Below are 13,855 nucleotides of genomic sequence, written 5' to 3'. Positions count from 1 at the left end.
GTGGACCAACACCAGCCGATGACATGGCTCCCCAAACCAACACAGACTGTGGAAACTTCACACTGGACTTCAAGCATCTTGGATTATGTGCCTCTCCATTCTTCCTCCAGACTCTGGGACCTTGGTTTCCAAATGAGATGCAAAATTTGCTCTCATCAGAAAAGAGGACTTTGGACCACTGAGCAACAGAACAGTTCTTTTTTTCTTTAGCCCAGGTAAGACGTTTGACATTTGAAGCCCATGTCCAGGACCCGTCTGTGTGTGGTGGCTCTTGATGCAGTAACTCCAGCCTCAGTCCACTCCTTGTGAAGCTCCCCACACATTTGAATGGCCTTTTCCTGACAATCCTCTCCAGGCTACGGTCATCCCTGCTGCTTGTGCACCTTTTTCTTCCACACTTTTCCCTTCCACTTAACTTTCTATTAATGTGCTTTGATACAGCACTTTGAGAACATCCAACTTCTTTTGCAATTACCTTTTGAGGCTTTCCCTCCTTGTGGAGGGTGTCAATGATGGTTTTCTGCACAACTGTCAGGTCAGCAGTCTTCCCCATGATTGTGAATTCAACTGAACCAGACTGAGAGACCATTTAAAGGCTCAGGAACCCTTTGCAGGTGTTTAGCTGATTAGAGTGTGACACTTTGAGCCTACAATACTGAACCTTTTCACAATATTCTAATTTTCTGAGATTCTGAATTTGGGGTTTTCATAAGCTGTAAGCCATAATCATCAAAATTATATCAAATAAAGGCTTGAAATATCTTACTTTGCTTGTAATGAGTCTATATAATATATTAGTTTCACCTTTTAAGTTGAATTACTGAAATTAATGAACTTTTGCACGATATTCTAATTTTTCGAGTTTCACCTGTATATATATATATATATATATATATATATATATATATATATATATACATACATACATACATATATGTGTGTGTACATTTATATTTGGGGTGTAACAGAGATTTTCAACATCATCAGCATAACTTTGTTTGTTCGAATATACATTTTTGCTGTTCGCTCCTTCAAAGACACGATACGGCGACAATTAGAAAAGCGCTTCAAGTTGGAGTATGATGACATGACTGAATGCATCCCCATCCTGCATGCTAAATCCCGTGTCTGCCCGAAATCACCTGTACAAGTGGCTGCAAGAGGAGGGGAACTGCCTGCAGCTACAGTTGAAGTCAGAACTTTACATACACTTAGGTTGAAGTCACACAATTCTGGTTCATCCTTGGGAGCAATTTCCAAATGCCTGAAGGTACCACATTCATCTGTACAAACAATAGTATGCAAGTATAAACACTATGGAACCACACAGCCATCATACTGCTCTGAAAGGAGACTCATTCTGTATCCTAGAGATGAACATAGTTTGGTGTGAAAAGTGTAAAACAATCCCAGAACAACAGCAAAGGACCTTTTGAAGATGCTGGAGGATTCAGGTAGATAAGTATATATCCACTGTAAAAAGCTGCTCAGCAAGGAAGAAGCCAATGCTCCAAAACTGACATAAAAAAGCCAGACTACAGTTTGCAAGTGCACATGGGGACAAAGATCTTACTTTTTGAAATGTCCCCTGGTCTGATTAAACCAAAATTGAACTTTTTGGCCATAATGTACATTGTTCTGTTTGGAGGAAAAAGTGTGAGGCTTGCAAGCCGAAAAACACAGTCCCAACTGTGAAGCATGGGGGTGGCAGCATCATGTTGTGGGGGTGCTTTGCTGCAGGAGTTACTGGTGCATTTCACAAAATAGATGACATCATGGAAGGAAAATTATGTGGCTATATTGAAGCAACATCTCCAGACATCAGCCATGAAGTTAAAGCTGTATTCCTATTTAAAGTGACACACACATACGTGTGGGCTTTACAGTGCATCCATTTCAGGGGTTGTGTTTTAACCTTCTCTCTACAGAGAATGCTTGTAAGCCTAAGAGAAAATTACAGGTTATTGAGAAAACGGAGTTATCATCACATCTTTGATTTATCACCAATGTCACTAAGATGGCTGCCATACCACATCTCCCATCGAGGGGTTCTATTTTTATCAGCTATTCATCAGCTCCGTCAAGTGATGGGGATATACAGCACGCAGTACGTTGACTGCGTGAGGCATTCAAGAGCTGCCAGGCCATTGTCTTAACTGTCAGCATTGCAAATAGCTGGATCATCTTAAGACACTAAGCTCACCGTCCAAATAAATATGACTGCATCCATAAAGAGTGAATTATGACAGAAGAGATATTGATTACAAGCATGACACAAGGGACAAATCCACTTCATGTCATGTGTGTGGGAAATATTATGATTAATCCATGGTGCCTAAAAACACTCTTTCCAGCTGAATCTCCACATGCCCTGTTTACACTTGGAATTAAAGAGATGGTTCACCCAAAAAACTGTATTCTGTCATAATTTACTCACTTACTGTTGTCGTTCCATGGAAGAAAGTCATATGAGGTTGGAACAGTATGAGAGTGAGCAAGTAATGACAGACATTTTTGGTTGATCTATTCCTATTACATCTGTCTTGGGTGATACAATAACAAGTGGTCAGCTGAGATACTTTTTTGTTTACACCTGGTAATAAAGTGTCTAAAATTGGTTTCTGTGACCACATGTAATAACGTTTTGTGTCTCTAAAGTCTCATGGCTGCATACATCATCACTCTTCAAAGTATCAAACATATTGATTAAAGCACAGAAAAGTAAAAAACAAAACTGAGAACTCAGCACACTGTAACTCTAAAATATATCAATTTTAATCTCACCTCAAATATGATGTTATTATGGTTGGGTACCTGTATTACATGTACTTTGTCTGTGCATGCCACATGATCTACATTTATTTATTTAGCCGACACTTTTTGTTGTGTCTGCAAGCATATTGTCAATGTTAACCTCCTGAGACCTGAGTGTGACTGCTGTGTGCTTTTTCCATTTCCCTTTTTGATTTGTAGATAGTAGCACCTAATAATACAAAAAAGAAAAGAAAATCTAGAGCAAATAGTTTACCTAAAAATTGATGGCAGCATATGTTCTCAGCTGGACTAAATTGTGAAATTTTAAATAATATCAAGCTATAGAAATTCTGATTTTATTTTTTAAATCAAATAGTTTATTATGCTTCCAGGAGTGATGGTTTTTCAAGTTTTTTTCATCAGAAATTATCATAATTGATTCTGATTCAAGTAATGGCCAGGATCATCCAATCACTGCGGATGTTTATTTGAAATTATACATTATAAATTCTGAATCTATGTACTGATTATCATGGTCCCATGTCTGCCAAACATGTTGAGTGGTCCAAATATCATATGCAGCCTGAAACTGAACTTTTGGTCAGATTTTAGGGGTTAATGCACTGCATAGGAAAGCTATAGGATGCTCTCTTGCACCGTATTTAGTGAATGACTTAACCTCCAGTGGGATGTCTGTTTGCACTGGTCTCAGAACAGTTCGAAATGCATCCTAAATCCATATAAAGCATAATACAATAAATCGCTCACATTTTAAAAATAGCAAATTGGATGAAACTAGAGACTCTTAGCTTTTGACTTAAATGGGTTTCAATGTAAAAACTTATTTAGGTTTCTTACCAGATGTAGTTTTGTTGACTTTCCTCCCAAAGAGAAACTCCGCTGTGATCAGCACTATGTTGTTTTGTCACATGACTTCAGTTCAGAGTCTTCTAAACGATCAGTCGATTGAAATTAATTTAAATTGTGTATCGCGAAGCCAATATACAACATCCACGCATGTGTACATGTGGTCGAACGCCGTTAATGATTTTGTCAAAATGTTGTTCTGACAGATTTTTTTTAAGCTGCATGAAATCAACAAATTAACTTGCACTTGTTGCGCAAAGCACCAAAGCCCAATAAATATGAAGTGTGTAAATGATCCCCAAATATCACAGTAGAAGCTCAAAACAGTAAATAATTGCAATGTTATTGTATTGCAACACAGACATCAATATAATATTGTATTGCCAGGCCCCTGCTGATTCCCACCCCTAGGACAGATGTGATATGATGTGATGTGGGGGAATGTGATGGAGGAGGCTTGGCAGTCATATGAACTCTTTGGTCCTTAAGCTGCTTTAATCTAATATGTAGTTATTGCAATACAGTGGAGGTTGATGTGGGAAAGGGGCAGGCTCACTTTACTCTCTTGCAACCAACTATTAAGGTGTTATGACATCTTCAATTTTAGCCATGCAAAGCTTCCTTACACTGGTATCACACACAACACTCGCCTTCCAGGAGTGTTTTGAATGTAGCATGTGGTTGCCGTTGGCCCTGGTGTAGATGATAATCATAGATGTGCTTTATATGTGTTTTTGGGTATAAAATTTGCAGTTTCATGTCAATATCTCTCTTATCAGATGCTCTCTCTTTTTCTGCTTCTCATAGGTACGACTCGCCCCCCTCGTGGCAGAGAGGTGCCAGGAGTAGATTATAATTTTTTGTCGGTAGAAGAATTTCTGAAGCTTGAACAGAGTGGGACCCTGCTGGAGATCGGATCTTATGAAGGTAAACAATAAATTATAAAGAGTTTATAAACATTTTAAACACAAATGGTTTTGTTTTTCCTACATATATGCGATAGAACTTGACACATTCAAAGAGAACCATAAAACATAAAAATCTATATACATTTCATACATTTGATTTAATGTTTTAGACTCCTCAAAGCTCAGTTTACAGGGTTCCTACAGTCATGAAAAATCTGGAAATAATAATTTAAAATGAATTTGATTGAAGTAGGCTTGGAAAAGTACAATCTTAAGAAGTCATGGAAAAGTTTGCACTGAATATACTTTTTCGCCCTAGTTATGCACGGCTCAAAAATATTTAATCATCTTAAAAATAATTGCATATTTAAAATATTCAATATCATAATTTCTTCTAAAGAAGAAAAACAAAACACAGCAAAGCTTTTTAATTAGAAATGGTTACATTTATCCTTTACAGAACAAAGTCGTTGGCTTGTGATTTTCTGTTGTATGTTTGTAATATAAAAGTTTATTTACTGATGGCAATGCTCTTAAATCAAGGCCACTTCGCTTTAGTTTCCTGGGATGGAAAATCTGACCGATGTTATTTTGTAGAGTGAAATTACTTTCCTGAATTGATTGCTCATTCTGAAATCTTTATGAAGTACCAGACCTAGGGATGTCGAATACAGAATACCCTATTCGGAAAGGCACGAATAATGACTTCAAAACTAATTATGGATTAATCCGAATAATATAAAACAATATTAGTTTGTCTGATAGTCCAAGAAACACAAGCTTAAAGTGACATTGAAAAATGAGTCTAAACCTTATGAATGAAAATGCCCATGGTGTAATTTCAGATGTGTGCAGTCCTCCGTTTGCAGTCTCTGTAAATTGTGCATGTCTAGAGCTTGTCAAGTGTAATATTAAGCGACATCATGCTCACTTTCCACTCCTTGAAATGTTTATGTTAATGTATCACACGATTCACACATGATTCCAATGTATTTATTTATAGCCTAAACCTGAGCACAATGTTATATTCCTGACCCGAAGTGATGATTTCACTTCAGAGCTCGTCTTGCCTTCTCTTAAAGTTGACCGCATTTATATTCACATCAGCGATTAAGGTAATTATCTGATAGTGACTTTATTCCGAAAAAGTTAAAATGCTCCATAAAGTATTCAACTATTCGGGAATATTCCTGTTTATGTAAAACATATAATCTGAAACTTCCACCTGTCTTTTTTCTTGTTGTTCTTTAAGCTGTGCTAAATTTGAGAATATTAAGTGTTCTTGAGCTCTAAAAAGGCACTGTATAAATTTAACATTATTAATTATTATGATTATTATTATTATTAAATGAAATAAAGGTGTCCTTACGGGACAATTGAGACTTATGGGACTTTCACCTGTTTATAGGCTATATTGATTTATTATATTTTTATTAATGCTCTAATTTGTATTGTACTGCAAAATTTGTGCATGACATCCACATTTTGCTTGGCACCTCCTGCCTCCAGAATGATGTTGCTATACATGAACAGATGAACGAAAATTTTGTTTCAGGCAGATATTAATATCAGAAACACCAGGAGAAACCAAAGTTAACAACATATCCCACAGTTAATGTGGCCAACAAATTCAGCTTCATCTGGTAAGAAAAAAATCTAAATTTAATTAAATAATAATTCTATAATAATAATAATCGGCTATTATTATGAAGATACTTACACGAGGTATATTATATTAATAGAAACTATAAACGTAAGAGTAACATTTAAAATTGGGCGTTTCATTTAGTTTTAATGCACTTCCGGTTTAAGCCTCGCCCACACCTGGTTCTATCCGAATACGGATACAGATAATTTTGACATATGAACAAATACAAATACTGTTACAGAAAATGGCTTCGCTGCACACCCCTAACCAGAGCCATACACATCTCTGATACAGCAGCACTTCAGCTGGGCAGTATTTAACCACCAATGTGGAGTGCTCCAAGCCTGATCCTACCCTGCAAGGCTGCATACTTCTTATTTCTTCTAAATTTGTTTACAATGTCCTTGTTATTTAGTTGGAATTGTACATTTCAGAGATAATATTCTGTGACCATGTACACAATGCAAAATACACGGGTCACTCCAGATATTGCAATGTAACAATGACATGTAACCAAAAGGATTCTTCTGCTAATAGTTAAATGTTCAATCCTTTCTTTCTATGTAGTGCTACGTTGGGGTTTCACTAAAATGAAATCCCTAATTGATATTAAGGTTGATCAGTGGGCCTGGCATGGCTGAACTCTAAATGTATCACTCAAATTTAATGATGTCAAGGGATTTCATTTCAGAAAGACAGCTCTGCCCATTGTGCACACTCACTGCCCATAAACAATACTCCCAGACACCTTCATAATGTAACATCAAAATAAAAAAAGGGTTTTGCAACCTTACTGCTCTAAATAGTGGTAATATCCTCTTGTTTCCTAGGTAACTATTATGGAACACCCAAGCCACCCAGCCAGCCCCCTAGTGGGAAAGTGATTACTGGTGATGCTCTGCAAGACAGCCTTCCTGGTTCCCAGCAGTCAACTCCACGCCGCACCAAGTCTTATAATGAGATGCAAAATGCTGGAATAGTGCCTACAGAAACTGAGGATGATGATGAAGTTCCTGAAATGAACAGTAGCTTCACAGGTCAGTTTGGAATGGCTGTATTTGTTTGTGTTTCTGTCTAACACATGGGAAAAGAGATAAGTAGTACCTCTTTGCTGCTTTCTCCCACCTTTGCCATTATTATTACAAGAGGAAGGGGAAACTAGCGCCATCTGGCTGTGGTGAAAAGGTTTTGTTGTTTTTGAAAGCGTCAAGATGGACTCTTATTCTTTATTTGTTGATCAGACAGTTACTGTGCTTTTAGATCGGTTGCATTTTGTCTTCTAAGGATGCATCTATTTTTTAAAGTCATTCACAAACTTATAAAATACATAATATTTTACAGTAATCAGTTTTTCTGTAACAGTATATTCAAAGAGGAAAATTGTAAGGGCAGGGCTTTTAATTTAATCCATTGTGAAAATCGGATTGTGAAAAGTGGGCTTTTACACTCCAGAATGGTGGATGGAGGGGAGGGGTTGAAAAGTAAGAGGTATTTGTGATGTCAGCTTAAAAGTTATTTCAAAGGCGGAGCAAGTTGTTACATATTGATTAAAGAAAATTTTTATTTTTATTTTATTTTGAATAATATGCACTGATAATTCAGGATAAAAAGGGTAATTAAAAATGGATTGTATTGTGAAAAGTTGACATTACATAACAGAATGAAACCTGGTGGTTGGAGGGGAGTGGTTGAAGAGTAAGGGGCCATTTACACGAAAACTGAAACGGAAAACATTTTGTGCGTTTTGGATGTTCGTTTACACAACAACAGCGTTTTGGAGCCTGAAAACGCAAACTTTTGAAAACAGGTTTCAAAGTGCACATTTTTGCAAACGATGCAGTAATCTTCTCCATGTAAACATACAAAAATGAGAATTTGTGAAAACGATGATGTCATGCACACGTGTATTACGTGTTCAGTCTATAGGCATGAACTTCGAGAACTTCGTATTTACCTCCAGGGCGAACGGACCAAAATGAGATCACCAGTTGGAGTCCTTAAAAAGGTGGTTTGCTTTATAGTCCAGTGTCACTTGTAGTTATAAAGCAACCTAATTGTTCATCCAGACAAACCTGCTTTTGACAACGTTGTCGTCTGTACGTGAAACTTTTCAAAAATGCAAAGGAAGAACTTTTCAGTACATCATTGTCATGTTAATGTACACTAAGAGGGATTTGTTACATCAGCTGAAAAGGAAAGTAATGTCAAGTTGTTACATTTTGGTTAATGGTTACGAAGACAATATTTTTTTTATTTGGAATAACGTGTACTGATCGGTCAAGGTAAATAGGGTAAATTTTGATTTGACCAGTACACAATCATGGACACTGAAAATCAGGTTGGTTAAAAGCATGTTGTCAGGCAGTAAATTGTAATTATACTTGGCTAAGATTCTGTCTAGGCATTATAACTGTTTTCTGATCGATACTTTACACTGTAATCTCAGAAATGTTTTGGCTATGTACTGAAATGCTACATGAATTATAATATTTATATATTGTGTTTTATGTTCAATAGCCAAGTTAATTTTAGGGCCCTTGATTTAAAATAGGCAATAAGCCATTCTATTCACACAGGTTCACACCTTTCACTCTGCAAAGTGGTTTGATTTAAAATGGCTAATTCAAGCAGGCGGGTCATGCAAAGTAGTTGAGAGTCTATTTGTTTATATTTCTCACCTCTTCAAGTAGGTTAAGTATTTTTACTGTTTACACTCCTATTGATTTGGTTTTTCATGTTGGAAAATCAGATTTTCAGATTCACTTTGACTGCCAGGTGTTGGTATGTGAGTGTGTTTGGGGATACAAGAGTGTAAATGGTGTTTGATCACTACAAAGTTTACAGGAAGTGAAAGGGATGGGGGACTTAACCCCCCACTGTCTTCCTACAGTCCATATTAGGAAAGCAGCAAGTGTGTTGCCACTTTCCAAATCATTAGCAATAGCATATAAACTGTGTGTGTGTGTGTGTGTGTGTATGTGTATGTATGTATGTATGTATGTATGTATGTATGTATGTGTGTATGTGTGTATGTATGTATGTGTGTATGTATGTGTGTATGATATATATATATATATATATATATATATATATATATATATATATATATATATACTCAGCAAAAAAGAAATGTCCTCTCACTTCCAACTGCTTTTATTTTCAGCAAACTTAACATGTGTAAATATTTGTATGAACTTAAAAAGATTCAACAACTAAGACATAAACTGAACAAGTTTCACAGACATGTGACTAACAGAAATTGATTAATTTGTCCCTGAACAAATCAGTAAAAGTAACAGTCAGTATCTGGTGTGGCCACCAGCTGCATTAAGTACTGCAGTGCATCTCCTCCTCATGGACTGCACCAGATTTGCAAGTTCTTGCTGTGAGATGTTACCACACTCTTCCACCAAGGCACTTGCAAGTTCCTGGACATTTCTAGGGGGAATGGCCCTAGCCCTCACTCTCCGATCCAACAGGTCCCAGACGTGCTCAATGGGATTAAGATCCGGTCACTTCGCTGGCCATGGCAGAACACTGACATTCCTGTTATGCAGGAAATCACGCACAGAACGAGCAGTATGGCTGGTGGCATTGTCATGCTGGAGGGTCATGCCAGGATGAGCCAGCAGGAAGGGTACCACATAAGGGAGGAGGATGTCTTCCCTGTAATGCACAGCGTTGAGATTGCCTGCAAAAAAAAAATGTCAGAACTTCTGAAACTACAGAGTTCTCATCAAAAAATCCTCCACATGCAGCAGATTTGCAAAATCCTTGGCATTCTAGCTGTCAGGTTGTCCAGATCTAGCTGATCCCACAAAAGCTTAATTGGGTTAAGATCCATAACACTCTTTTCCAATTATCTGTTGTCCAATGTGTTTCTTTGCCTTCTCTAACCTTTTTGATTTCTATTTCAAAAGTGTATTTTTCTTTGCAATTCTTTTCATAAGGCCTGCACCCCTGAGTCTCCTCTTTACTGTTGTGCATTGTGTTGAGTGAGTAGAATTCAATGAAGCTGTCAGCTGAGGTCATGTGAGGTGTCTATTTCTCAAACTAGAGACTCTGATGTACTTATCCTCTTGTTTATTTGTACATCTGTCCTTTGTTTTTGAAGACTGTAGTGTACACCTTTGTATGAAATCTTCAGTTTTTTTTGTATAGCCTTAATTCCTCAAAACAATGAATGACTGATGAGTTTCTAAAGCGGTTTCTTTTTTGTTGTTGCCATTTTTGACATAATATTGACCTTAAGACATTCCAGTCTATTCTATGCTGTGGCAACTCAAACATAAAGACAATGTTAAGCTTCATTTAATGAACCAAATTGCTTTCAGCAGTGTTTGATATAAAGGCAAGTGATTGTCTAGTACCAAATTATCAATTTATTATGATTACTCAAGGATAAGGTGTTGGAGTGATTGCTGCTGGAAATATTGCCTAGATTTGATGAAAAATGGCTTTTTTCAAATAGTGATGGTGCTGGTTTTTTTACATCAGTAATGTCCTATACTTTATGAACAGTTGAATGCCACTTTGGTGAATTAAAGTACTAATTTCCTTCCAAAACAGCATAATCTGTACATTATTCCAAACTCTCTCTCTATATAGAGTGCATCCGGAAAGTATTCACAGCGCTTCACTTTTTCCACATTTTGTTATGTTACAGCCTTATTCCAAAATGGATTAAATTCATTATTTTCCTCAAAATTCTACAAACAATACCCCATAATGACAACGTGAAAGAAGTTTGTTTGAAATCTTTGCAAAGTATTCACAGCCTTTGCTCAATAATTTGTTGAAGCACATTTGGGACCAATTAACGCCTCAAGTCTTTTGTGTGTGATGCTACAAGCTTGGCACACCTATTTTTGGACAGTATCTCCAATTCTTCTTTGCAGGACCTCTCAAGCTCCATCAGGTTGGATGGGGAGCATCTGTGCACGCACAGCCATTTTCAGATCTCTCCAGAAATGTTCAGTCGAGTTCAAGTCTGGGCTCTGGGTGGGCCACTCAAGGACATTCACAGAGTTGTCCCGTAGCCACTCCTTTGTTATCTTGGCTGTGTGCTTAGGGTCGTTGTCCTGTTGGAAGATGAACCTTCGCCCCAGTCTGCGGTCCAGTGCGCACTGGAGCAGGTTTTTATCAAGGATGTCTCTGTACATTGCTGCATTCATCTTTCCCTCGATCCTGACTAGTCTCCCAGTTCCTGCCACTGAAAAACATCCCCACAGCATGATGCTGCCACCACCATGCTTCACTGTAGGGATGGTATTCGCCAGGTGATGAGCGGTGCCTGGTTTCCTCCAGACATGACGCTTGCCATTCAGGCCAAAACGTTCAATATTTTGTTTCTCGTGGTCTGAGAGTCCTTCAGGTGCCTTTTGGCAAACTCCAGGTGGGCTGTCATGTGCCTTTTACTGAGGAGTGGCTTCCGTCTGGCCACTCTACCATACAGGCCTGATTGGTGGAGTGCTGCAGAGATGGTTGTTCTTCTGGAAGGTTCTCCTCTCTCCACAGAGAAATGCTGGAGCTCTGTCAGAGTGAACATCGGGTTCTTGGTCACCTCCCTGACTAAGGCCCTTCTCCCCCGATCGCTCAGTTTGGCCTGGCGGCCAGCTCTAGGAAGTCCTGGTGGTTCCAAACTTCCATTTACGGATGATGGAGGACACTGTGCTCATTGGGACCTTCAATGCTGCAGAAATGTTTATGTACACTTCCCCAGATCTGTGCCTCGATACAATCCTGTCTCAGAGGTCTATAGACAGTTCCTTGGACTTCATGGCTTGGTTTGTGCTCTGACATGCACTGTTAACTGTGGGAACTTATATAGACAGGTGTGTGCCTTTCCAAATCATGTCCAATCAACTGAATTTACCACAGCTGGACTCCAATCAAGTTGTAGAAACATCTCAAGGATGATCAGTGGAAACAGGATGCACCTGAGCTCAATTTTGAGTATCATGGCAAAGGCTGTGAATACTTATGTACAAGTGATTTTTGTTTTATTTTTTTATTTTTAATAAATTTGCAAAGATTTCAAACAAACTTCTTTCACATTGTCATTATGGGGTTTTGTTTGTAGAATTTTGAGGAAAATAATGAATTTATTCAATATTGGAATAAGGCTGTAACATAACAAAATGTGGAAAAAGTGAAGCACTGTGAATACTTTCCGGATGCACTGTGTGTGTGTGTATATATATATATATACACACACACACACACTACCGTTCAAAAGTTTGGGGTCACTTGCCTGAAATGTTTCTCATGATCTTATCAACGTTTTGATCTGAAGTGGTATGCTTAAATGTTTGTAATTAGTTTTGTGATCAAAAATATAGTTGTGCCAACATATTAATTTATTTAATAAAAAAAAAAAATGTAAATTGATGACTTCGATCGAATAATTAAGAAAAGTAGCCACTAAGTGCCCAGCAGATAGATGGGAAAGACAGTTTAAAAAGCATCCCAGCATGATACCTCAAGAAGATGATTTAGAAAATTGTAATTTCTTCAAAATCTAGTCAAAGTGTTGCCACTTTGAAGATGCTAAAATATAACATAGTTTTGATTTATTTTAGATTTTTTTTAGTCACAACATAATTCCCATATTTCCATTTCTATTATTCCATAGTTGTGATGACTTTACTATTATTCTATAATGTGAAAAAAAAAAAAAAAAAGAATAAGTGACCCTAAACTTTTGAACGGTTTTGTGTGTGTGTGTGTGTGTGTGTGTGTGTGTGTGTGTGTGTGTGTGTGTGTGTATAAATGTATGTACTGATGAGCCAAAACATTATGCGCTACCTAATATGCTGTTGGTCCCACTATCATCATCAAACAGATCTGTAAAAATAAAATGTTTCACCAAACACTCCCCTGATCTGAAATTGGTCAGACAAAAGATATCCCCACCGCAAACCCATGTAATTGGTTGAGCCATTGTTGCTAGGTATTGCTGGTCAGGTATAGGGGAATCAGCATACTAGTGGCTTTCTTAAAGTTGTCTCTGCATGTAAAGCTGGGATAGGATAAGAGATTGTGAACAGAGACTGTATGTTTGAGTTCTAATTTTATGTGTATATGCAGGAGACTCAAGTGAACCGGACGACCACCCCTCCGTGCCGCCCTTTCCCCGTGACCAAGTTATACCCTACGGGCTCCACATCACCTCGGCGTCAACCACGGAGAGCTCTCAGAACACACACACACACCCCAGCCATCCCACGGAAGAGGACCCTCTGGGGCCTCTGCCCGATAACTGGGAGATGGCCTACACTGAGAACGGAGAGGTCTACTTTATAGAGTAATTACCCTGAACTACCTACTACCTTCGTTTCTTCTGAAAAAGCAAAAACAAAAACAATTTTTAAACCAGCCTAAGATGTTTGCTGGTATTAGTTGGTCTCCCAGTCTGTTCAGACTGGTCGGTTTGCTGGTTTTAGAAGGATTTTTGGGCACTTGTCAGCTGGTCAGGATGCGAGTTCAGCTGGCTAACCAGCTAAACCAGCTTATAACCAGCTTGCCAGGTTTGGCAGACCAGCTAGGCCATCTTAGACAAGCTTAGATGAGCAAACCAGCTTAGGCTGGTTTATTTGGATTGTTCCCCCAAAAATGAGAATTTGGTGGTCATTTACTCACCCCTCATGTTGTACCAAACCCATTTGAATTATTTTAT

At 38.0% G+C, this 13,855-nt stretch overlaps 1 protein-coding gene across 9 annotated transcripts in view; it reads left to right on the top strand.

The window, feature by feature from the left end:
• LOC127625912 (membrane-associated guanylate kinase, WW and PDZ domain-containing protein 1-like) overlaps window positions 1-13,855 on the top strand; it is a 200,596-nt gene that overhangs the window by 126,788 nt on the left and 59,953 nt on the right. For all 9 annotated transcript variants that reach the window (XM_052101367.1, XM_052101364.1, XM_052101365.1 and 6 more), the window contains 3 exons: window positions 4,429-4,548; window positions 7,008-7,214; window positions 13,267-13,483. In XM_052101367.1, coding sequence (XP_051957327.1) covers window positions 4,429-4,548; window positions 7,008-7,214; window positions 13,267-13,483 — 544 coding nt within the window. The remainder of the gene's footprint in view (window positions 1-4,428; window positions 4,549-7,007; window positions 7,215-13,266; window positions 13,484-13,855) is intronic.

Source organism: Xyrauchen texanus, chromosome 32 (genome assembly GCF_025860055.1).
Source record: "Xyrauchen texanus isolate HMW12.3.18 chromosome 32, RBS_HiC_50CHRs, whole genome shotgun sequence".
NCBI classification, from domain to species: domain Eukaryota; kingdom Metazoa; phylum Chordata; class Actinopteri; order Cypriniformes; family Catostomidae; genus Xyrauchen; species Xyrauchen texanus.
The sequence above is the reverse complement of the archived record's forward strand: the minus strand, read 5'-3'. Positions and strand labels throughout refer to the sequence as shown.